This window comes from Lithobates pipiens, unplaced genomic scaffold (genome assembly GCF_037356315.1).
Source record: "Lithobates pipiens isolate NorthernLeopardFrog02 unplaced genomic scaffold, aLitPip1_a1.2 Scaffold_1, whole genome shotgun sequence".
Classification (NCBI taxonomy): Eukaryota; Metazoa; Chordata; class Amphibia; order Anura; family Ranidae; genus Lithobates; species Lithobates pipiens.
The window spans coordinates 53,017,837-53,044,246 of record NW_027507685.1 but is presented as its reverse complement, the minus strand read 5'-3'; the positions used below and the strand labels follow the sequence as shown (position 1 = coordinate 53,044,246).

Below are 26,410 nucleotides of genomic sequence, written 5' to 3'. Positions count from 1 at the left end.
ATATATAAATATATAAATTGTTATATGCTCATATTAAGGCTTATATGCAAGGTATTGCCAAAAAAGTGTATGGGGACCTGGGTACTGCCCTATCAATGCAAAAAAAAGTTTTTAAATTATAGTTTTTAAAGGAGCAGTGATTTTAATGATGCTTAAAGTGAAACAATAAAAATTAAATATTCCTTTACATATCATGCCGGGGGAGGGGGGGTCCTTTTTAGTATGCTTGTAAAGTGTCACATCTGTATGATGTGTAAAACATGCCGCAGCAATAATGACATTTTTAAAGGAAAAACTTGCTCGACAGCAGTCGCCAAGAGACCTCCCATCAAGGCAGAGCTTTGTATAGTTCTTCAATTCTTCGGGTCCGTCGGGCGGCGTGATGGATGGTGGATGGACATTGCGGGGCACTTTTTTATTTTTCTATTTCTTTTTTTAATAAAAGAATTGTCAAAAACTTTCTCTTGTGGTTTTTACATTTTGAAAAATGGCCTGGTATGGATTTTGGGGGGGGGGGGGGGGCACACTCCATGAGTGGGGGGGGGGCATTCCCCCCCACTGTTTGTAAAAGCAGTCTAGAGATTAATTATCCGCTAGGATTGCAATTACATGAAAGCTGACTGTTGGCTGAAATGAATGATAACAAGATGATACCTAAACCTGCACGCATCATTCTGGTATAACCACCCAAAGTCCAGCGACATACCAATATGTCGCTGGTTCTTGCTGTGCATACACTGTAATGTTCTTTTTTTCATGCAGCCTGTGGTGAAATCACCTCCGACAGCACTGGAGTGGGAGAAAACGCTGTTGCTGTCAGAATAAATTAATCCATGCTGCAGCTGAATGGCATACCTGCTAAGCAAATGATGGTTAACAATAAAACAAAAGTAATATTACAGTATAACATGCCATACATGCAAAGCAAATACAATAAAACATAGTATGAATAAAACAGAGAGAGATCACTAGATATAGAACAATAGTGAGCAAACAATAGAGCGGACAGTAGAGAGCGAACATAAGAGAGAATAGAGAGAGAAGAAAATTAGAAAAAACTTTTTTTGGCTTTTTTTATTTTATAATTTTTGTGTTTTTTTGTGTGTGTGTGTTTGGTTTTTTTCATTTTCATAAAAACTGTAAACTGAACGTTGCAGATTAGGGTCTCTCAAAATGTGATGGCCATCGCATCTTTTGAGACCCTTTGTTAGTATGCCCTAGGACTGTGTAGTGCTGTACCCTGCGCTAATACTCAACTAGTGTGTGGTAGCGTTTGAAAGCCTTTAGAGACCAGGTTGGTCAGGACAGGAGGGACAATAAAAGCGCGTGTCACGCCTAAATCCATGTTTTCTGCAGATACGACATCTTCTTTGGGTAGGGGTACCAGGGAGGACTTACGGAAAATGCTTCTCATGCAGTCGGCTCACTGCATTTGCTTTGGGAAGGTGGGCCATAGTACTGTATGGAAACAGAAGGGCTCTGACGATCTCTTCCTGGAATTTAAGGAAGGAACCAGTCCATCCCGAAGCTTTGTATAGCACAAAAGCGTTCCACAGAGCCAATTGAAATACATATATAGACACTTTTTTGTACCAGCGTCTGGCCTTATGGCCAATTAGGTACGGCGCCAACAACTGGTCGTTGAGGTCCAACCCTCCCATATTAAGGTTGTATTCGGGGACACAGAGGGGTTTCTTCACAATACAAGTTTCTGTAGAAATTTGGACAGTTGTATATGCGTGAAGGGAGGACAGAACAAAAACATTCCCCCTTCACTGCTAACAAATTATTACACTTCAAGCAGGCTCTCTCCCCCTGTCTAAGTCAGGATTCTACAAGCCATTGGGGAAAGCCACGGCTATTACATCGCACGGTGCCACATGCGCCAATTCCATAATCAAAAAGGTGACTAAAGTGGCACCCTTGTTTAATAATTGTACAAGTAATACCCCTTTCCAAATAAGGGTGACACTAAATCCCACACAATCTTACCAGCGCTCCCTATGTAGTCTGGGCAGTTCTCTGGCTCTACGTGACTATCTTTTCCCTCGTAAACTATAAAACTATATGTATAGCCTGTTGCCCTGTCACAGAGCTTTTACATCTTGACCCCCATATCTGGCACGCTTGCTGGGAAGATACTGTTTGAATGACAAGCGGCCAGAAAACGTAATCAGGGACTCCTCAACGCAGACAACTTGTGAAAAAACTAAAACTCAAAAGTGACACTGCCCTATCCAAAATAAAGCCTCTAACACACTAAAATGGATATTTTATCTCAAACAGTGTAAACAATATATAAAGTGTAGCGCTAAAGGAGAAATAATAGTGCATAAATCTGTGCTATAGTTTAAAATATAGTATAAATATTGTTGGTCTACACAATAAAGAATATTACATCTCCAACAATCAAATACATATTAGTATACATACATCAATGGGTGAATGAACCTTGTGTATAACAAAAAATAACGCACAAAAAAGAAAACTTTTTTTGTGAAAAAGATACAGTCCTTTTATAGAAGTGAAGTCCCAAATATGAGATTGAATATCAGATGAACCGTCCAATCATAGCTCAACCAAGCAGCCACCCGTGTGACGATACCACCACCTTAATAGATGTAAGCTTACCAAATGGTGTTGACCTAAACAAAATTAGATTCTAAGGGTCATACGTGCTCAATAAACTGGTTGTAAAAAGGTCACAGGATGGTCTAAATCAATATAGAAGATGCTCTCCTCCAACGTATGGATAGGAACAGATTTTCTCCACTTAACAGAAATCTCTAACATCAACCGAAATATAATAATTAATATATATTAATAAGATCTTTAAGTTCTCTCTTGTAAGTATTGGTGGGGTTATTCAGAAGCATTTTATATGTGCCTGGTTTCCGAATAACCCCACCAATACCTACAAGAGAGAACTTAAAGATCTTAATAAAGGTCATGAATTAAAATTTTTGAAGAAAAGTAGTTTTTGATCCCTATAGCTCCACGAATACCTACAATTTATTATTTACCTAAAATTCATAAGGACCCAGTCAGCCCCCCCGGGTAGACCGATAGTGAGCTGTATTAACTCAATAACCTCACGTGTAGGTCGTTACATAGATTTTTATTTGCAGCCCCTTGTCAGAAAAAACACCATCGTATCTAAGGATACTGGCCACTATTAGGAAATTAGAGAATATTGATTTGCAAGGCCAGTATATTATTGCTACTGCGGATGTTGCGTCTTTATACACGTGCATACCGCACAGAAGGAGTATAGAGGCTGTTTGCCATTTTTTGAGTCGTGAACATTTTCTAGCACTGTTCAAATGTGAATACCTCATCGAACTTTTGGAATTTGCTACTGAACATAGCTATTTTTGGTTTAATGAAAATTACTATTTACAACAACGGGGTGTGGCAATGGGGGCTAAATTTGCCCCCAGCCTTGCTAACCTTTCATGGCCAAATGGGAGGAGAATGTTGTCTATGCCCAACAGAACCCATCATTGGTTCTGTGGGCTAGGTACATTGACGACATCCTCCTCCTATGGAGTGGCACCCAATCTTTGTCGGAATTTTTTGATTTTTTAAATGCCAACGATAGAGGTATTGTACTAACCTATGAAATGAGTACTAACAAAATACATTTTTTAGATTTAGAAATAAAAATAACGGAAAATAAATTTTAATTTAAAACCTATTTTAAGCCTATGGACCGTAACGGTTTCATTTCTAAGGACAGTTGTCATCAGAAATCATGGCTAAGTTCAATTCCACGTAGCCAATTTCTCAGGTTCCAGAGGAATTGTACAGACATAGATACATTTCACCTGCAGGCCGAAACTCTGAAACAAAGATTTTTGGACAAAGGATATGACAATAACATTTTTAATACGGAACTACAAAGGGCACTCAAAGTCAACAGAGATTCCCTCCTAGTCGTTAAACCTCAACGAGAACTAGATTAAAATTTTCCATATTTTCCATACAACATAAACAGGTGAAAACTATTAGGAATAAACACTGGGATGTTCTCAGGAATGACTCCATCCTAGGTCCTAAATTACCTGAACGAGCAAGGCTTCTCTTTAAAGGCACGCCGTCTTTACAAAGTAGGATTGCACCAAATATTATCAATTCACCCGTTCATCCGTCATTTTTTCATAATCTGATTGGGTGTTTCCCTTGTAAAAAATGCGTTGTGTGTCAACATAACACTTTAGGGAAATGCAAAACAGTTGAGTTTATGTCAACCGTCATCAATAAGAAATATACGATCAAGACATTCTGCACGTGTAGTACTAGATGCATGGTTTATTTGATTACCTGTCCATGTGGCAGACAATATGTTGGCCGCACGACAAGGACTTTTTCAACTAGAGTAGGCGAACATATTGCCCTTATCAAGAGTAAGGACTCTAAACATAGTGTCCCTAGACATTACAGAGAGTTCCATAATAGTGACCCAAAGGGAACTCAGTTTGTTGCTATTGATAAATATATACCGTCTGGGGGGGGGGGGGGGGCATGACAAGGGGAGTATCACGATTAGAGACCTATTGGATTTATGAGCTCCAGTCCCATTTCCCGTTTGGTATGAACGTGGAGTGGGACATTAATGCTTTCATCAATGAAGCTTGAAACTATTTTTTTTTTTTTTTGTTGTGTGAACAGAATTCATCTCACTGGATGGTTTAATTTGGAGTAGTTCCCATTTTAAGGGACATAAGTGGAGTAAGGGTATCCGTAATATAAATGTGGGCACACAAGGAAAGATAAATTATTTTTAATATAAATGTGGGTTCAATTGAGTAGCAACATATATAATGTGCATAATCAAATGTTTTCACCTGACGAGCATATGGTTCGTTTGGGGTGGCAAAGAGATTTCAAAATACATACCATCTACTATATATCACATTTTTTGTGGGTTACCCATGTGGGATTTATGGTGGGGTTATATTTAATAGATTTTTAATAATGTAAACTAATTAACATTGGTTACATATCATTTAGAATCTCGCCCGACACGATGGCATGTAATTGCTCTAGGAGTGTCACATTTGAGGCTGCCTAGTTTGAGGTTTAGGGATAATGGAACGCAAACAATAGTGATATTGAGGCTTGGTATATAAGCTTCGATGATATCCATTTTTTTTAACCGGAAGTGACGCGCTGTTTTTTCGTGTCACTTCTGGTAGCCACACAAGGCATTAGTAACCACATTGAGGCTTGGTATGCAAGCATGAATAGAACACAGGACCCAATCTTCTCATCCAGGGTGAGACAAGAGGAGAGGAAAAGATCAACAGTGACAATCTATTTGCCTGAAGCGATTTTTGTATGAGAACCTTCTGAAGATGTAAGATGGGTACTCTTACCAATGGTGTTGGTCCCACTTGTCATATGACAGTGGGTCAGAAAGGCTTATATTCACCGAAGGTTATGCTCTGGCCTCCAATAGGAAGAATCCCGGTATGTAGTCCTCATTTGACCGCCCGCGGATCGCAGATAAAAGTAGGTATACACAATGGCCGCTGTCAAGTGATCTCTAAGTTCCAGAAACAAATGGTACTTCAGGAACCAGGCAAATAACTGCATTGCACAATAACTGTATATGATTAGCAGTTTTATTATGCATTATATTGCACAATAATTTCTTATGATATTTAGTTTTGTCTGCACTGTATTGCACAATTATGGTGCGATCATACATACTTTTTTAGTATTCTTACTCATTCACACTGATTGTTTCCATTACCTTAGCGCTACAGTATTTATTTTATATCTTATATAAGTAAGTTTGGCAGCAGTGGTAGTACACTCCAGATTATGTCCATGAGGATGAAACGCGTCGGGGGGACTCCACTACTGCCTATTTTTTATTGAAGAGCACTTTAACAACTGCATAAATGTAAGTTTGATACTTTTTTCTAATAAATACTATTTTAAACGGACTTGCGCTATATGGCCCTATTCTTCTGCCCTATATATATTTCGGTTGATGTTGGAGATTTCTGTTCAGTGGAGAAAATCTGTTCATATCCATATGTTGGAGGAGGGCATCCTCTATATTGATTTCGACCATCCTGTGACCTGGGAAGTTCGCTTTTTACAACCAGTTTATTGAGTACGTATGACCCTTAGAATATAATTTCGTTTGGGTCAACACCATTTGGTAAACTTACATCTATTAAGGTGGTGGTATCGTCACACGGGTGGCTGCTTGGTTGAGCTATGATTGGACGGTTCATCTGATATTCAGTCTCATATTTGGAACGCAGACAACTTGATCAGGAGTAAACAAGGTTGTAAACTGTTGGTTGAAGTGGTTTACAAGGGGCCGACTTTTGTAGAGCCGATCAAATCCAGGGTCACCCCGAGGATGACAGAGTTCATTATCATTGAAGTGCATGAACCGCAAGATCTGCACGTATCGTGTCCTGGTCTTGGAGGCAGAGAACGCGGGCATATGGGGAATTAGGTCAGTGGACCAATATGATCGCAACTCACTCTTTTTAGTTATGTCCATGAGGAGGGATAGGCCCAGGAATGTCTTAAATTCGGAGACCGTAATAGGTCTCCAATCTCTGGCAAGGGTCAACTGGGGATTAGCGGCGATGAATTGACCAGCATACAAATTGCTTTGGTCCACAATAGATCTATAGAGATCTTCCATGAGAAACAGCAAATAAAAATCAACTGATGTAAAATCAACTGTTTCCACCTGAATTCCGGGTAGACCAGTGAACGGGGGAAGTACAGGTGCTGCAGAAGTGGTGGGCTCCCAATTAGGATTCGCGAATGCAGCAGGAAGGGCACTATGGGCTCGACAGGCCTGTGTGTGTCTTCTTAGTGGCAGCGGGACACTACTCGTGCTACCCACCTCGCAAGCTTGAACTGCACTTATGGGACTCGCCACATCAGTGTTACTGCAGTGCTAGATGTATGACCAGGATGTATTAGGCCGCTGGTGCTTGCCAGTTCACCAGAAGGATGAGTACTGGTGCTCTGTTCCATACGAGAGCCCTGCGGTTCTTGTACCTCAACGACAGCAGAAGAACGGGGTCGGGTACACCTGACCTTGGCAGGGCCCACAACTCTGTCAGAGCTATCTGTCAGGGTGCCGCCACTGTCTACATGTTTGTATTCTGAGCCTGAATCTGACAGATGAGTGCCTTCCTCTTCACTATCTGTCATGCTCAGAAACGTGTAGGCCTCTTCATTAGTGTACCTTCGATTTGACATTTTGGTCTCTAAATTTACTGGTACACTAGTGAGACTCACAGGAAAAAGAGCTCCTGTCAGCGACTGCTTCAAACTTTACAAAAAAACTGTTATCGTTCGCAGGGATCAGGCCTGACTGCAAACGCTGCAGTTACGTGTGTTGTGTTTTGTAAGTGACAGTGATCGATTGATACTGCACTTGGGTGGGCTGGGCTGGGTGGAGGGGCTAAACGCAGGTGCTAGCAGGTATCTGGGCTGATCCCGATAACCCTGTGTTTTTGGGAACCCTAAACTTCTAAAAAATAAACTAGCTAACCAGCGTCACCCGTTACCCCACTGGGTAATTTGGTGCTTAGAGAGAGAATTCACTTTTTTTTCCTATTTGTTCCCCCTCCCCCATCACACATTCTACTCAAGGACTTGCATGTGTGTACAACCAAATACTTTTGCATGCAACTAGATTTAATACAGATTTAAATGGGTATAAATAGTTTGCACTTATAAAATATGTATTTATAGTCTGCAAAAGTCAAACATAAAGCAAAAAAGAATCAACTTTTTATTTTAACATTAGTATAAACATTTGATACATTAATGTACCTTTGGCAAAAATAAATAAAAGGCGTGGAAATGATGCTGCAGCATTTGACAATAGAGTTAGAAGGACCCTGCTCAAAAGAGCTTACACAGCGTTGCATGACTGCACAATTGTCATTGAAAGTGCGATAGCGCTGAAAGCTGAAAATTGTCCTGGGCCGGAAAGGGGCGAAAGTGCTTGGCATTGAAGTGGTTTAGGACCATTTAGGCTATCATATCATGTTCTATACATTTTTCCCATGTGCAATTCCCGGGTTTCTAGCATGACTAATGATTTGGACTGTCTCTGTTGTCTGTGACCTATAGTGAATTTGATTTTGTATTCTTTCCCCAGCACTATAGTGAATATCATTTCCGCACTAACTAACGCAGTTTGGCTATTTTGCGAGTATTTATTCATGCATTCACATATTCCCGCTATAGTAAGTCAACCCCATTGTGTCAATTTATCCTTTTTAAATTCTGATTCAGTTGTGCAGAGAATCCTGTTTTATTTACTGTATTTATTGGCGTATAACATGCACTTTTTCACCCTGAAAACGCAAATGGTGTGTGCGTGTTATACGCCGTTACTTCAATTTTAGCTGCCTTGGAGGGGACAGGGAGGGGACGGGATGTGCGCCATCAGATTACATACAGTGAGAATCTCCTGTTTACTTGGTGGCCTCTGTAATGGGAAGTCCCGTCCCCTGGGCCACTATTGGGCCACTGTTCTGTCTATCATAGGAGGTTATCAGTCAGCTCTCCTCCCGCCCCCCTCCCTTCTAGGCTGCAGATGGGCATCAATGTGATCAATGTTGAGGCTGCTGCATTGAAGGCAATGGTGAGGCTGGCTGCATTGAAGGCAATGGTGAGGCTGGCTGCATTGAAGGCAATGGTGAGGCTGGCTGCATTGAAGGCAATGGTGAGGCTGGCTGCATTGAAGGCAATGGTGAGGCTGGCTGCATTGAAGGCAGTGGTGAGGCTTCTGCATTGAAGGCAGTGGTGAGGCTGCTACATTGAAGACAATGGTGAGGCTGCTGCATTGATGGCAATGGTGAGGCTGCTGCATTGATGGCAATGGTGAGGCTGATGCATTGAAGGCAATGGTGAGGCTACTGCATTGAAGGCAGTGGTGAGGATGCTGCATTGAAGACAATGGTGAGGCTGCTGCATTGAAGACAATGGTGAGGCTGCTGCATTGAAGACAATGGTGAGGCTGCTGCATTGATGGCAATGGTGAGGCTGCTGCATTGATGGCAATGGTGAGGCTGCTGCATTGATGGCAATGGTGAGGCTTCTGCATTGATGGCAATGGTGAGGCTGCTGCATTGATGGCAATGGTGAGGCTGCTGCATTGATGGCAGTGGTGAGGCTGCTGCATTGATGGCAGTGGTGAGGCTGCTGCATTGATGGCAGTGGTGAGGCTGCTGCATTGATGGCAATGGTGAGGCTTCTGCATTGATGGCAATGGTGAGGCTGCTGCATTGATGGCAATGGTGAGGCTGCTGCATTGATGGCAGTGGTGAGGCTGCTGCATTGATGGCAGTGGTGAGGCTGCTGCATTGATGGCAGTGGTGAGGCTGCTGCATTGATGGCAATGGTGAGGCTGATGCATTGATGGAAATGACAAAGCTACTGCATTGATGGTACTTGTGAGGCTCCATTGATGGCACTTGTGAGGCTGCAGATGGGCATTGATCAGGCTGCAGTGATGGCAATGGTGAGGCTGCAAAGTTCCTTATTTATAATTGAAGTTTTTTTTCCTGAAACTTCCCTCTTAAAATGAACATGCATGTTATACTCCTGTGCGTGTTATACACCGATAAATACTGTATTTTTTTACGCAATTCAAACCCACAAAATAACTGTCACATGATAGCAGGCTACCAGCCCAATCAGTTGTGGCTGGGAAATTCCCTCTGCAGTCACATGTAAGGGGCAGGGATTAGGGTTGCCACCTGTTTGGGATTCATCCAGACAGTCGGGGTTTTGAATCATGTGTCCACGTTTTAGTCCACCTAAAACCCGGACGCAATATTCATACAGGAATGGGCTCAGAACAGGGCCTGATAGGGGGGTGAGGGGGCACTATGCATGCCACAATACTATTCTCTTTGGCGCACCCAAAGGTTTCCTAGGTCTATAACAATCATATCGTTTATGGCCACATTTTTTTTTTGCTGTGTTAAGTTTTGGCTTGAAGAAAAAGTGGCAAACCTAACAGGGATGCTGGTGACATCATTACCATAATATGGCCACAGGACCACATTCGGTCAATTTAATTGATTAAATATATAGCTGCTTGGCTAGATTAGTTTAATGACATCAACAGTATCACTGCCTCTTTGTTACATGTGGCTGCCAGGAATTCCCCAGCCAAAGCTGATTGGACTGGTGGCCTTCATCATGTGTAAGTTTCCACAGGGTTCTGCCCAAATCTTAGCCCATCACTATTGTTGATGGGCAGGACACTGAACTAATAGATGTTGGAGGAAGACTATTCTACACTAACAGGATGTGTTGGAAAGGCTGTATGTTGTGCTACCCTAAGAGATCAAACAAGTAAGGATATGTGCTGACAACGTAACGTATGCTGTCAACAAGTTCACATATGTTCACTCTGAGCGCCCAGGACCACCAGTTTACCATGCTTCAAAAAAATCCTATTAATAGCAAGAAAATTTAACTTTTGGTTAAATAACTTTTATACTCATAATTTAATACATCCTATTATATATTGTAATTGATAGTGTGTGTTTTTTAATAGACATCCACACATTAATTTACTTCTGTTTGATAGGTAAAGGTAATCCAAATACCTCAGTGAGAAACTTCAGCTGCATTTGGTACCATCTTGAATATGTTCAATGCACCTGGACGCCAGGAAGAGATGCTCCTCCAAATGTCAACTACACCCTATTTTACTGGTTGGTATGAAATGAACATGTCTCTGCATAGGCTAGCAAGATTCAGCATTGACTTAATTTGCAAATGTTTTATTCCCCCTCAAGTGTCTGCCCATAGCAACTAGATTTTATGAATATCTGTGTTTGAGCACAAAGGATGCTTAACCACTGCAGCCCTGGGATATTTAGCTACTGAATGACCAGGCCATTTTTTGCAATTCGGCACTGCGTCGTTTTAACTGACAACTGCGCGGTCATGTGACGCTGCATCCAAACAAAATTGATGTAATTTTTTCCCAAAAATAGAGCTGGTGGTGGTATTTGATCGCCTCCACGGTTTTTATTTTTTGCACTATAAACAAAAAAAAGAGCGACAATTTTGAAAAAAACACAATATTTTGTACTTTTTGTTTTAATAAATAAACCCATTTTTTTTTTTTTTTTTTTTTAAAAGCAAATTTTTTCTCAGTTTAGACCAATAGGTATTCTTCTACATATTTTTGGTAAAAAAAATCGCAATACACGTATATTGATTGATTTGTGCAAAAGTTATAGCGTCTACAAAATAGGAAATAGATTTATAGCCTTTTTATTATTATTTTTTTTACTACTAATGGCGACGATCTGCGTTTTTTTTTTTTTTATTATTGGGACGGCAACATTATGGTGGACACATCGGACATTTTTTACACCATTTTGGGACCATTGGCATTTATACAACGATCAGTGCTATAAAAATGCACTTGTTACTGTAAAAATGTCACTGGCAGGGAAGGGGTTAACACTAGGGGGCGCTCAAGGGATTAACTGTGTTCCCTGGGAGGTGATTCTAACTTAAGGGGGAGGGGACTGACTAGAGGAAGTGACGGATCGTGGTTCCTAGCTAATAGGAACACTCAATGTGTCACACCTCTCAGAACAGGGATTTGTGTGTTTACACACACACTTCCGGGTTCTGTCCCTCGTGCACGTGAACGCTTGTGGCCGGCGGTCATTGTGCCCATCAGCCATGAGCATGGGCACCTCCGCTATCCAGAGTCCCGCGAGCCGACGTATAGCTACTGCGGTATACGGGATCGTGCCGACCTGCCGCAGTAAAATGACGGCGGCTGGTCGGCAAGTGGTTAAACAGAAAGGTAATATGTTTTTTGTGCTATACTTTCCTTCTTTATGATATTATATTTGCTAGAGAGATTGAGCTACATTTTAAGCTCAACACAAAGCTAAAGGCAGGATCAACAGGATGGAAAGTTTGTTTTTATACTGTAAAGAGATACTGTATGTGTATACAGTCATGACCAACAATTTTGGCACCCTTGCATTTCTGTCAGATAATGCACCACTTTGCCCAGAAAATGGTTGCCGTTAAAAACGTTTAGCATTTTCATGTTTATTTATTTTGCTTGTATTGGTATGACACAAAAAATTGGAGAAACAAAAAGCCAAATTCCACCCAAAACTCCATAAATGTACTGGGTAAAATTATTGGCACCTTCTCAAAATTGAGAGAAATTTGCATTCCAAGTTTGTGATGCTCCTGTAATTTGTAATTAAACACTTTCAGGTACTGATGATATAGATAATATACAATGTCATTGGCAGCTAGTTATAATGGTGAAAAATTGACTCAACCGTTCCTGTTGTGTATCTCTGTGTGCCGCATGGAGAAGAGAAAGAGCAGCATAGAATTGTCTTAGAATTTGAGAACAAAAGTTGTGGAAAAGCATGGACATTCTCAAGGTTACAAGTCCACTTTTAGAGATGTTAAGCCCCATACACACTATCAGATTTTCTGCTGATTTTTCCCTTCAGATTTACCAAAACCATATAATAGGACGTCAAACCTTAGGAGTTTCAATGTGTATGCAATCACGCAGGCCCATGAACTACATGGTTTCGGTAAATCTGAAGACAAAAATCAGCAGAAAATCTGATTGTGTGTATGGGGCTTTAATGTTCCTGTGTCCACTGTGCACAACATTTTCAAGACATTTACAGCCCATGGCATTGTAGCTAGTCTCCCTGGATGTGGACGAAAGAGAAAAATGTATCAATGGGTTTGTCAAAACTTACCCAAGGAAGCCAAAATGCTTTTGGGAGAATGTGCTGTGGACAGATAAAACAAAATTACAGCTTTTTGGTAAAGCCCATCATTCTACTGTTTTCAGAAAAATAAATGAGGCCTTTAAATAAAGAATACAGTCCCTACAGTCAAACATGGTGGAGGTTCACTGATGTTTTGGGGTTGCTTTGCTGCTTCGGGCACCAGATGTCTTGACTGTGTGCATGGCATTATGAAATCTGAAGACTACCAAAGAATTCTAGGTGCAATGTAGGGTACAGTGTCAGAAAGTTGGGTCTCCATCAGAGGTCATGGGTCTTACAGCAGGACAATGACCCTGTCAGGAGAGTCTAGCGCTCCTGCTCCTTATTCCAGCATCCTGGTTTTGGCTATGGAATTCTCTCTGTCGTTGTCCACCTTTACAGTGATTGATGTGGTTAGTCTCTGGGTGGAAACCAAACCTGTTATAAGCCAGCCAAATACTCACTCGCATGCTTAATCAGAAAAAAAGATTTTATTTTGTCGACATAAAAAAATAATCATATACACAGACATTAGGGTTACAGGCAGCTCCTATAGAGAATATACAAGAAGTATTAAACATTTCAGTGCATAACGCATTCCCCCAACCCTGTGCATTATACTGTTGAATGTATCTCCAGTAACAAACAAGGCGAACCCGAGTAAAAAAGAAACAAAAAATAGAATAGGACAAACAACAATTAATCTATTCGAGCAACACAATGGGTGTGCACCTTCCTCCCGAACAAACAAAACAGATAATCCAAATATATGCCTTTCCCAATGTATCACACACAGAATTACTATTGACCCCCGCAGGCCCCTAGACCATACAGTGACATTACCCCCTACTCTCTGCTATGCCACCAACAACCTATCGAGAACAAGTTGCAGGGGAGCAACCCCAGGAGACTCCAGCCACTCCTGCCATATTTTGATAAATTTGCTTGGTACTTTCATGTGCTGATGTATGTATTACTATGTATTATTTTCCCTAATGAGTATCTTATTAACTTCTTGAATCCATTGGTGGGATGTGTGGACTTGAGGAGAAATCCAGTATCTTGCAATCAGTTTCCTGGCTAAGTACAACAGCCTCAGTATCGCTATGTATGTAGTAGGGGGGTATGAGTCCACCTCTAAACCACCAAGTAGGCAAGTGACTGGAATCAGTTGTTGTGTATGATAAGTATGGTTAACAATTCCCAGCAACTCCTGCCAATATCGTACCAGTTTGGGACATCTCCAAAACATATGGATTAGGGTTCCCTGGGGTAGCTGGCATTTTGGACACAAAGGGGAGTCCCTTCTACACCACTTATATAACTGCAATGGTGTCCTATATGAATGATGAAGGATGAACAATTGAGTCAACTTTTGGGCAGCCAATACAGACACCTTGTCAATATTTGATCCCACCTATCCCCATCTATGGGACCTATATCAGCCTCCAATTTTCTCTACAGGGCAGTAGGTCAGGAGCCTGGATATATGTACGTAAACGGGTGTAGATGAGCGAGATAATAACTTTCTTATCTATGGCGGTGAATATAGATCAAAGTAAATCCGAGTCCCACAAACGCAGGACTGAACCCCTACTTTGTGCTCTTATAGCATGTCATAATTGTAAAAACATACAAACAGAAGGGGAAACTCTTCTCGTAGTTGTTCAAAACATTTCAGTTCTAACCCATCTGTATGAGCTGTATGAGGTATTTTACTCAAGCTTCTATCCATACAACATGATTGAGACGTTTACTTAGTTTGGGGTAGGATTGATTACTCCAAATGGGAGAAGATTCCATAAGACCCTCGATACCCAGCCTATTTTTCAATTTTGCCTTGAGTTTCAGAAACAGTTCTACCGTGGGACAGTGTGTTGCCATATCAGGGAGTCCCTGTTCTACCAGAGACATTGCAGAGTAGTCCGCTAGTGAAGCGATCAACAGAGTTCTAGAGGGATCTAACATACTGTATTTGGTATATCCCACCCAGTTAACTGTTGCATTTGGGCAGCTAAAAAGTATGTAAAGGCATGTGGCATGTCCAATCCTCCCTAATCCTTAGGGTATTGTAGAGTAGTCAGTTTTATCCTAGCCATTCCATTTTTCCATAACAATGCTCGGTATGAGTCCACCCTTTGAAACCAGTATCCTGGTATACACACAGGGGCATTATGAAGGACATACAACAGCTGGAGTGCCAAACCATTTTAATTAGATTGACCCTACCCATCACTGAGAGAGGTAATTTGCACCATCTACTGAGTTTATGTTTTACTTTTTGTAAGATGAGTTTGAGGTTTAAGGTTATATAGTCAGTGACATTGTCAGTCACCATTATACCCCAGTATTTGAAGGATTGTACAATCTCAAACCTGTGATGCCACTGCTGGAAGGTGTGTCGTCAATGGGTCCAACAATATGAGGATTTGTGCCAGTTTATAGCAAATTCACATAGCTGCCCAAACTATTTAATGAGTCGAATGACTGTTTCTAAAGATCCAGCATTATATTAAGGTGTCTTCGGCATAAAGGGAGAGCTTATCTTCCCTCTCAGCATGTTGAAACCTCACTATATCAGGGGATGCCCATACCGTGGCCACCAGAGGTTCTAGCACCAGGGCAAAAGCAATGGTGAAAGGGGGAAACCCTGTCTAGTCCCCCTATGTAAAGGGAAGGAATCAGAAAGGGACCCATTAATCAGAATTTTTGCATTAGGAGCCGAGTAAAGCAAGTGAGTTCACTTAATAAAGGTCTTCCCCAACTGAAATTTGGTTAGGACAGCCCTCAGGTATCTGCACTCAATGCTGTTGAAAGCTTTGGCAGCGTCAAGGGAGAACGCCGCCCTATTACCCGGGTTATCAACTGGCAACTGTATATTCAGAAACAATCATCTGATATTCAGTGCTGTCGATGTAGCCGGTATGAACCCTGACTAATCTAAATGAATTAACCGGACACCACTTTTGCTAATCTTGTGGCAAGTACTCTAGCCAACAGCTTGATGTCCATATTTATTAAGGATATAGGTCAATAAAAATCAGGCAATAATGTGTCTTTACTAGGCTTGGGAATCACTGCTATAACAGCTTCATTCATAGAGGGTGATAATAAGCCAGTCCTAGCAGCATCATTTAGGGTTTCCAATAATATAGACAAGAGAGGCTCACTATATCGCTTGTATATCTCTGCTGGGATCCCATCTATACCTGGGGTTTTGCTATTGGCCATACCCACCACAGCTTCAGCTAATTCCTCTGCTGTTATGGGAGCATTGAGAATTTTGCGACCCTCGTTGGTCAGCGACGGAAGAGGACAGCAATGCAGGAATTGCAACAGCGCCTCTTCCGTCTGGGTTATCTTGGAAGAGTAGACGTCCTTAAAGTAGTCACTAAAGATAGTGGATATTTGCTTCAAATTCTGTACCCCTTCCCCCGTGGGGCTTTGGATAGCATCTATATGAGATGATCTTTGCTGTGATCAGGAAATAACTGCCAATAGATGGCCTGTATTAAGTATAGCTGCTGCATGAAAAAAAAAGTATTCTCCGCAGCAGTAAAGATAACTTGTTGGCACAGTTTTTACACTTCCAACCAACTTCGTTCAGAAGAAGGCGAGGGGTCTAAAATATAACTCTCTTCCGCCCCCTTACCTCGTACAAAGGTTTCCCATTCATAATGTCCGATATTTGCCTAATAACAAGGCCTTGAAGGTAAGACTTGAGAGCATCCCAGACCACCCCCACTGCATCCGTACACCTTTTTTGTCTTGCATAAAAGTTTCAATGGCCCTAGGAATAGGGTCATCAGCAAAAGTTGGAGCCAAAAGGGGTTAACTTTGTACAATCTCACACCATTCCCTCCAGGAAATGTAATCTGTGCCCACAGAAGCGAATGATCCGAGATACTACATAGAGTATAATCAATCTTTGAAACTCTTATTTGTGCGAAAGGAGGTATATAAATATAGGGGAGGGTGAGCGTCGCCGGATCAAACAGAGCGGGATCTCCCGCTTACCCAGGGACTGCTGTCATCGGATGTCCCGCCTCCTGTTCTTTGACAGATATCACACTGGTCCAATGCCAGGGGACATGTGACATCTATCATCGGATGACAGCGGCCGCCAGGTGACGCAGCGGTAGAGACCTGCTCTGTGTGATCCGGCGGCTCTCCTTTCTAATCCCCATGCACGGGTGAGGCTGCATTGAGGGGCACAGTGAGGTTCCAATCATGGGCACAGAGAGGTTGCAATCATGGGCACAGTGAGGTTGCAATCATGGGCACAGTGAGGCTCCATTCATGGGCACAGTAAGGCTCCATTCATGGGCACAGTGATGCTACAATCATGGGCACAGGGAGGCTTCATTCATGGGCACACTGAGGCTGCATTCATGGGCACTGGTGAGGTTGCTTTGAGAGGCACTGGTGAGGCTGCGCTGATGGGCACTGGTGAGGCTGTATTGAGGGGCACTGGCGAGGCTGCATTAATGGGCACCAGTGAGTAGACATGTGCACCGTCAATAAATTTGTTTAGATTCGTTTCATATTAGCTGTTAATTCATATTTTGTAATTCGTGTCTGAAATTCAATTTGGATTCATACGAAATACGAATTTTCATTAGGTTTGTTAACTTTTCATAACAATTAAAAAAAAACTTTCTCAATATGGCAGTCGTTGACTCATTATGCTCATTATGAGGGGCTCCCACCACCCCTGTGCTGTGCTGACTTCCTGGGTTTGTACCCCAGCTGTGCTCATTATGAGGGGCTCCCACTATCCCTGTGCTGTGCTGACTTCCTGGGTTTTTAACTTCATCATAACGAATAATCGTAATCATTATGACAGTAATAAAACGATATTAACAGAGATTCTTATTTTGTCCGATTCTGAATCTCCCATTGACTACCAGTACCAGTCTCCCATATTAAAAAAGGTAATTTTCCCAACCCTCACTCAGCAGCAGAGGAAAACCTTTGATTGGTCAACAAAACACCAGTCACGTTTCCATTGTAACGGAATTTGGATCCAAAATTTGTCAACGAAATTTCATATTTCATATACAATTCGGAAGCATAGAAATTCGTATCTCGGATGCTTCTGAAAGTAAGATTTTTCAGAAATTCATACAAATTTTTGATTCGTACGAAAAAAACAACCCGCATATGTCTACTGGTGAGGCTGCATTGATGGGCACTGATGAGGCTGCATTGATGGGCACTGATGAGGCTGCATTGATGGGCACTGGTGAGGCTGCATTGATGGGCACTAATGGGGAATATTTCCAACATAGACTCTCAAATTGACAGAGAGGACCTGCACACACGTGCGCACCTCCGCTCACTGGGCCTGCTGCAAACCTAGCTCTACTAACCTGGATAGGGCAAAGGCCGCTGCCTCCCTCCAAGGCCCTCCCTCGCCTCACCAAACAGTTCCCAGAATGACAGAAGAGGAGAGGACACACCAGTCAGCCACAGCAGGGCCAGGGTGTGGGCAAGGCAGCTACCCATGCCGATGACCCACCCACAGCAGAGCCAGGGTGCCAGCCAACCACCCATGGTGACCCATCCACAGCAGGGCCAGGGTGCCAGCCAGCCAGCCAGCCACCCATGGTGACCCACCAACAGCAGTGCTAGCCAGCCACCCACGGTGACCAACCCACACCAGGGAACCAGCCAGCCACAGAGAACGCGGGAACCAGCCACAGCTACAGTACCCGAAGTTAAGGTAAGAGGAGCGCTACACAGTACCAATTTTTTTCTACTTTGTGAGAGGTTGGACCAGAGTGAATGAAGGTGTTCACTGTACACCTCTGATAGAAAGAGGCCCCCCTCCATTATACCCCTTTGTAGTCTCAAATGGGACCTGGGGGTGGACTGTTTGTAACAGACTCTATAATGGACACTGAAAGGGCCTCTGTTAGAGAGACCCCCCTCCAGGTTCCATTATACTCATTTGTAGTCTCTAATGGGTCCTGGAGGGGGGGGGGGTCTCTCACTAATGGACACTGTTAGAGAGAGACCCCCCTCCAGGTCCCATTAGACTCCGTTGTAGACTTTAATGGGGTCTGGAGGGGATGTCTAACAAACTATCTAATGGACACTGTTAGAGAGAGACCCCCCCCCTCCAGGTTCAATAAAAAAAAAAAAAGCAGAAGTTGTACTTTGTGCAACATGTAGGGGCGGTGTAAGGGGTGGGTGATGGGCGGGGTCAGGGATGGGTCATGGACAGGGCCTGACAAGGGGCCCTTGCTTTATTTCGTCTGGGGGCCCTGAATGTTGTCGGTCCACCCCTGAACATATATATTGGCTACTATACATAAAATTTTAGCCAGTTTACACAATAGGAAAATAGAGTTGTGCTCATAACTTTACATACGTTGGCATAATTTGATTTTTTGGCCATTTTTCTGAGAATATGAATGATAACACAAAAACTTTTTTCTTTCACTCATGGTTAGTGTTTGGCTGAAGCAATTTATTGTCAATCAACTATGTTTACTCTTTTTAAATCACAATGGACAACAGAAACTACCCAAATAACCCTGATCTAAAGTTTACATACCCCAGTTCTTAATACTTTGTATTGCCCCCTTTAACATCAATGACAGCTTGAAGTCTTTTGTGGTATTTGTGGATGAGGCTCTTTATCTTCTCAGATGGTAAAGCTGCCCATTCCTCTTGGCAAAAAGCCTCCAGTTCCTGTAAATTCTTGGGCTATCATGCATGAACTGCACATTTGAGATATCCCCAGAGTGGCTTAATGATGTTGAGGTCAGGAGACTGAGATGGTCACTCCAGAACCTTCACTTTATTCTGCTGTAGCCAATGACAGGTCGACTTGGCCTTGTGTTTTGGTTTATTGCCATGTTGGAATGTCCAAGTACGCCCCATGTGCGGCTTCATGATTGATGAATGGAAATGTTTCTCCAGTATTTTTTGATAACATACTGCATTCATCTTGCCATCAATTGTGACCAAATTTCCTGTGGCTTTGTAGCTCACACATCCCCAAAACATCAGCGTGTTTCACAGTAGGAATGGTGTGCCTTTCATCATAGGCCTTGTTGACTACTCTCCTGTGGCCAATAAGCTCAATTTTGCTCTCATCACTCCAAATGACTTTGTGACAAAAGGTTTGAGGCTTGTCTCTGTGCTGTTTGGCATATTGTAAGTGGGATACTTTGTGGCATTTGCGTAGTAATGGCTTTCTTCTGGCGACTCAACCATGCAGCCCATCTTTCTTCAAGTGCCTCCTTATTGTTTATCTTAAAACAGCCACACCACATGTTTTCAGATAGTCCTGTATTAAACTTGAAGTTATTTGTGGGTTTTTATTTGCATCCCAAACAATTTTCCTGGCAGTTGTGGCTGAAATTTTAGTTGGTCTACCTGACCGTGGTTTGGTTTCAACAGAACCCCTCATTTTCCACTTCTTGATTAGAGTTTGAACACTGCTGATTGGCATTCTCAATTCCTTGGATATCTTTTTATATCCCTTTCCTGTTTTATACAGTTCAACTACCTTTTCCCGCAGATCCTTTGACAATTCTTTTGCTTTCCCCATGAATCCGAATCCAGAAACGTCAGTGCAGCACTGGATGAAAGATGCAAGGATCTGTCAGGAGTCAGTAGAAACTCATTGACCTTTTATATATACACACTAATTACAAGCATACATATCACAGGTGAGGATGGCTATTTTTAACAGCCATTTAAACCCCTTTGTGTCAACTTGTGTGCATGTTATCAGGCCACCATCACCAGGGGCATGCAGCAGGTGTGTGTGGAGTGAAACTGAGTCTGGTATGCACGGGATTTCAACAGAGAACTGGTGCCATTTTAACCTCCTCCCGCCCGCCCTATAGCCGAATGACGGCCGTGGGGCAGGCGGGTTCGTCCGGGCGGTCGTCCCTGGACGGCTTTGTGTTTACTTCCGCAATGCGCGCCGCCGGGGGCGCGCATCGCGAAAGTTTTGTATCCGCCGTGTCTCCCGGAGACAGGCGAATACAGATCGCCGTGAACGGCCAATCAAAGCGGCCGTTCACAGAGCGATCACAGCTGCCAATAGGAGATGATCTCAAATGTAAACAAATGAGATCATCTCCCATTGCCGTGTCTCTCTCTCCTCACACAGAGACAGCGTGTGAGGAGAGAGAGCGGATCTGTGAGTGTTACACTGAATTACTGTGACTAACATCTGTCAGCCCCAGTGCCAGTGCCAACTGTCAGCCCAGTGCCATCAGTCAGCCTAGTGCCATCTGTCAGCCCAGTGCCATCTGTCAGCAGTGCCATCTGCCAGTAGTGCCAGTGCCGCCAGTGCCACCTACCACCTGCACGTGCCACCTGCCAGTGCCACCTGCCAGCCCCAGTGCCGTCAGCCCCAGTGCCGTCAGCCCCAGTGCCGCCAGTGCCACCAGTGCCAGTGCCGCCAGTGCCGCCAGTGCCAGCGCCAGTGCCACCTGCCAGCGCCAGTGCCACCTGCCAGTGCCGTCAGCCTCAGTGCCGTCAGCCCCAGTGCCGTCAGCCCCAGTGCCGCCAGTGCCAGTGCCGCCAGTGCCAGTGCCACCTGCCAGCGCCACCTGCCAGCGCCAGTGCCATCCGTCAGCCCCAGTGCCGTCAGCCCCAGTGCCGCCAGCGCCAGTGCCGCCAGTGCCAGTGCCGCCAGTGCCACCTGCCAGTGCCAGCGCCAGTGCCAGCGCCAGTGCCATCTGCCAGCCGAAGGGCCATCTGCCAGCCCCATTTGCCAGAGCAATTAGCCAGAGCAAATAGCCAGTGCCATCTGCCAGTGCCAGCCCCAGTGCCATCTGCCAGCCACATCTGCCAGCCACATCTGCCAGCCACATCTGCCAGCCACATCTGTCAGCCACATCTGTTGGCCACATCTGTCGGCCACATCTGTCGGCCAGCCACATCTGCCAGCCACATCTGCCAGTCCCATCTGTCAGTCCCATCTGTCAGTCCCATCTGTCAGCCCCATCTGTCTCCAGTACCATCTGCCTCCAGTGCCACGTGTTGTCAGTGCCACGTGTCGTCAGTGTCACCTGTGATCAGTGCTGTCAGTGTCACCTGCCCCATCAGCGTCGCCTGTCAGTGCCATTTGTGATCAATAAAAATGTCACAAAGATTGTATTCAGCTGAGGAGGCATATGATATCCTTGCAGCCGACGAGAGCAACGGGGAGGTTTCCGCTTCGGATTCCTCCTCATATTCAGATTGTGACTCTGACGTGGACTACGAGCCTGTCCTCAGCAGTGGTACCATGACAGCCTCAGAGGAGGAAGATGATAGTCCGCCCGTCAGACGAAGGCGCACTGGTGAGGAGGCGGTACCATCCACCAGCACCGCAGAGCCATCCACCGGCAACCCAGTGCCATCCACCGGCACCACAGTACCTCGGCAAAGGCCACGTACCAGTGGGGTGTCAACTCGGCCCCAAAGGGTTAGGTCCCATGCCAGCCTTCCCTATTCCCTCCAGAACCCCTTGTGGCTTCCTCCTAACTCAGGAGAAGCCAACGTTCCCCCTTTCACTGCCAACCCAGGAGTCCAGGTGGACACACAAAATTTTTTCCTGATGGACTTTTTTCACCTAATTTTTACAGAGGATATGCTTGAATCCATTGTGGTCCAGTCCAACCTATATGCCCAACAATTTATTGAAAGTAACCCAACGTCCTCTTATGCCCGTCCCTACGAGTGGAGAGCCCTAACAGTGGAGGAGTTTAAAAAATTTTTGGGCCTCACATTTTGTATGGGACTAAACAATAAAAATGAAATACGTGCATATTGGTCATCCCGCCCCATCTATCACATGCCCATCTTTTCCTCAATAATGTCCCGGACCAGATATCTAACGATAATGAGATTCCTACACTTTAATGACAATACCCAGTGCCTTCCCTGGAATGACCCAAATTTTGATAAACTTTACAAAATTCGGCCACTGATGAATTATTTTTCTCAGATTTTCCCCCAGTTGTTTACCCCAGACCAACACATATGTGTGGATGAGTCCCTGATAAAATTTTCTGGCAGGCTGGGGCTAAAGCAATTTATTCCCTCCAAAAGGGCCCGCTATGGAGTGAAGATGTATAAGTTGTGTGACCGAGCCACAGGGTATACATATTCCTTCATGGTATACGAAGGGAAGGACAGCCAGCTACATCCCCCTAAATGCCCCGAATACATTGGATCGAGTGGAAAAGTTGTTTGGGAACTCATAAACCCACTCCTTGAGAAAGGCTACCACCTGTATGTGGACAATTTTTATACAAGTTTACCCCTGTTCCGCAACCTCCATAGAAAGCAAACTCCAGCATGTGGCACCGTACGAACGAACCGGAAGGGCTTTCCTCAAAGCCTCGTCAACAAAAGGCTAAAAAAAGGCGAAGCGGCGAGCTTACGGAACGAGGAAATTTTGGCTGTGAAGTGGAGGGACAGAAGGGATGTCTATATGCTTTCTTCGATCCACAACAACACTTTTGTTGAGATCACCAGGAGGGATGGCCCAATACAAAAACCAACTTGTATCCATGAGTACAACATGTTCATGGGGGGTGTCGACTTGAACGACCAGATGCTCGAACCCTATCTTGCCATGAGAAGAACATACAAGTGGTATAAAAAAATTTCAATTTATTTCTTTAATTTGGCCATATACAACACCTATGTCATTTATCGTAAGTCCACAGAAAGACCCATACCCTTCCTTGGCTACCAGGAGGAAATCACCACTGCCCTTATATACCCCAACGGCCCGCCACAAAACATTCGATCCGATGTAATTAGCAGACTCTCTGAACGCCACTTTCCTGACAAAATCCCTCCCAAACCAACAGGCCGAAGACATCAGAAAAAATGTCGGGTGTGCAGCAAACGAGGAGTGAGAAGAGACACCACTTATCATTGTGCCCAATGCCCTTCCCAACCAGGCCTCTGCATAGGTGACTGTTTCCGCCGTTACCATACTTGATTATTGAATTATTAGTGAATTATTAGTGAAGTATGGTAACCCTAACCCTCACTTCCTGCCATTTACCTTCAAACCCCTTATGCCTCTGCTTGCTCTGTAACTGACCCTGGCTTGTTATTCGACCACGCTTCTGCCTACTGATTTTGTACATACCTCTGCCTGATCTGGAACTGACCCTGGCTTGTTATTCGACCACGCTTCTGCCTACTGATTCTGTTTATGCCTCTGCCTGATCTGGAACTGACCCTGGACTGTTATTCAACCATGCTTCTGCCTACTGATTCTGTACATACCTCTGCCTGATCTGGAACTGACCCTGGACTGTTTGACCATGCCTTTTGCCTGCCTCTTGGACTGATCTTGTACCCTCTCAGTGGACTAGTGGGATTCATAACAGGGGTCTCACATATGTGAGGGGCTCCAGAATAGATTTTTTGGATGAAGAAGACAATTTCCTTTGTTTTCTCATTCCTAGGGTCTGGAGACTCGGAGGCTTCAAAGAGATTTGGGTGGGAGAAGCCTCTACCCCTATCCCCATTCTGTCCTGAACAAGGCCTTACTTCTGCCTGCTGCCTGTAGGACCTATACCATCATGCCTCTGCCTGTCGCATGAACTGACCACACCACATGGATGGACCATGTTCCTGCCTACTACCAGGACCAATATTTTGGCAATGCTGACGATCTCTGCCTGCACTGACCTTGGACTGTATATGGACAGTATCCCTGCCTGCTGCCAATATTGACTATGGACAGTATACCTGCCTGTTGCCTGGAAAATTGTGTTCACTTTTGCTGACCAAGTCCCTGTCTGCTGCCTGGACCAGTGCTATCATCCTGTGGACAACTGCGCTGCTAAAACCACAGGTAATCTTTTGTTTACTCTTTTCTCGGCAGAATGTATTTTGGGGTGTAATTCTTGGTATGTGCATGCTATGTGTCCCTGGAACACCTGATGGTGTTCCTTGCATGTTGGGCCTCTGTATGTGGCCAAGCTGTGTAAAAGTCTCACACATTTGGTATCGTTATACTCGGGAGGAGTAGTAGAACGTATTTTGGGGTGTAATTTTTTCTATGTAAATGTTATGTGTTGGAAATATCTTATAAATTTACAACTTTGCGTAAAAATAATGCGTTTTCATTTTTTTTCCACATTTTCCCAAAACTTCTGGAAAAAAAATGAACAATTCAAACGACTCAATATGCCTCATAGATTATACGTTGGGGTGTTAGCTTTCCAAAATGGGGTCACTTTGTGGGCATTTCCATTGTCCTGGTGCTCCAGGGCCTTCAAAACTGTAATAGGTGGTTGAGAAATAAGATGTGTAATTTATGCTCCTAGAACGCCTGATGGTGCTATTTCAATATTGGGCCTCTGTATGTGGCCAGGCTGTGTAAAAGTCTCACACATTTGGTATCGTTATACTCAGGAGGAGTAGTAGAACGTATTTTGGGGTGTCATTTTTGCTATGTACATGCTATGTGTTGGAAATATCTTATAAATGGACAACTTTGCGTAAAAAAAATGCGTTTTCATTTTTTTTCCACATTTTCCCAAAACTTCTGGACAAAAAATGAACCATTCAAACGACTCATTATGCCTCATAGATTATACGTTGGGGTGTTAGCTTTCCAAAATGGGGTCACTTTGTGGGCATTTCCATTGTCCTGGTGCTCCAGGGCCTTCAAAACTGTAATAGGTGGTTGAGAAATGAAATGTGTAATTTATGCTCCTAGAACGCCTGATGGTGCTATTTCAATATTGGGCCTCTGTATGTGGCCAGGCTGTGTAAAAGTCTCACACATTTGGTATCGTTATACTCAGGAGGAGTAGTAGAACGTATTTTGGGGTGTCATTTTTGCTAAGTACATGCTATGTGTTGGAAATATCTTTTAAATGGACAACTTTGCGTAAAAAAAAAAATGCGTTTTCATTTTTTTCCACATTTTCCCAAAACTTCTGGAAAAAAAATGAACCATTCAAACGACTCATTATGCCTCATAGATTATACGTTGGGGTGTTAGCTTTCCAAAATGGGGTCACTTTGTGGGCATTTCCATTGTCCTGGTGCTCCAGGGCCTTCAAAACTGTAATAGGTGGTTGAGAAATAAGATGTGTAATTTATGCTCCTATAACGCCTGATGGTGCTATTTCAATATTGGGCCTCTGTATGTGGCCAGGCTGTGTAAAAGTCTCACACATTTGGTATCGTAATACTCAGAAGGAGTAGCAGAACGTATTTTGGGGTGTCATTTGTGGTATACACATGCCACGTGAGAGAAATAACCTATTACATTGAAAATTTTTATGAGGAAAAAAAAAAAAAAAAATCTTCATTTTGCAAAGAATTGTGGGAAAAAGATGACAACATCAAAAACCTCACCATGCATCTTAGTAAATACCTTGGAATGTCTACTTTCAAAAAAGGGGTCATTTGGGGGGTATTTGTACTTTCCTCACTTGTTCGGGTCGCAAGAAATGAGATAGGCCACCAGTACATCAGGTGTGATCAATTTTGTGCGATTCGCACCACAGCTTGGAGACTCTCTAACTTTCACAAAGACCAAATAATATCCACTAATTTGGGTTATTTTTACCAAAGATATGTAGCAGTATAAATTGTGGCCAAAATTTATGAAAAAAAAA

At 43.5% G+C, this 26,410-nt stretch overlaps 1 protein-coding gene across 1 annotated transcript in view; it reads left to right on the top strand.

The window, feature by feature from the left end:
• The window catches only part of LOC143999605 (interleukin-13 receptor subunit alpha-1-like), a 174,714-nt gene that overhangs the window by 85,843 nt on the left and 62,461 nt on the right, over nt 1-26,410 (top strand). Inside the window, exon 4 of the mRNA XM_077493984.1 lies at nt 10,604-10,730. Within this exon, the coding sequence (XP_077350110.1) occupies nt 10,604-10,730 (127 nt within the window). The remainder of the gene's footprint in view (nt 1-10,603; nt 10,731-26,410) is intronic.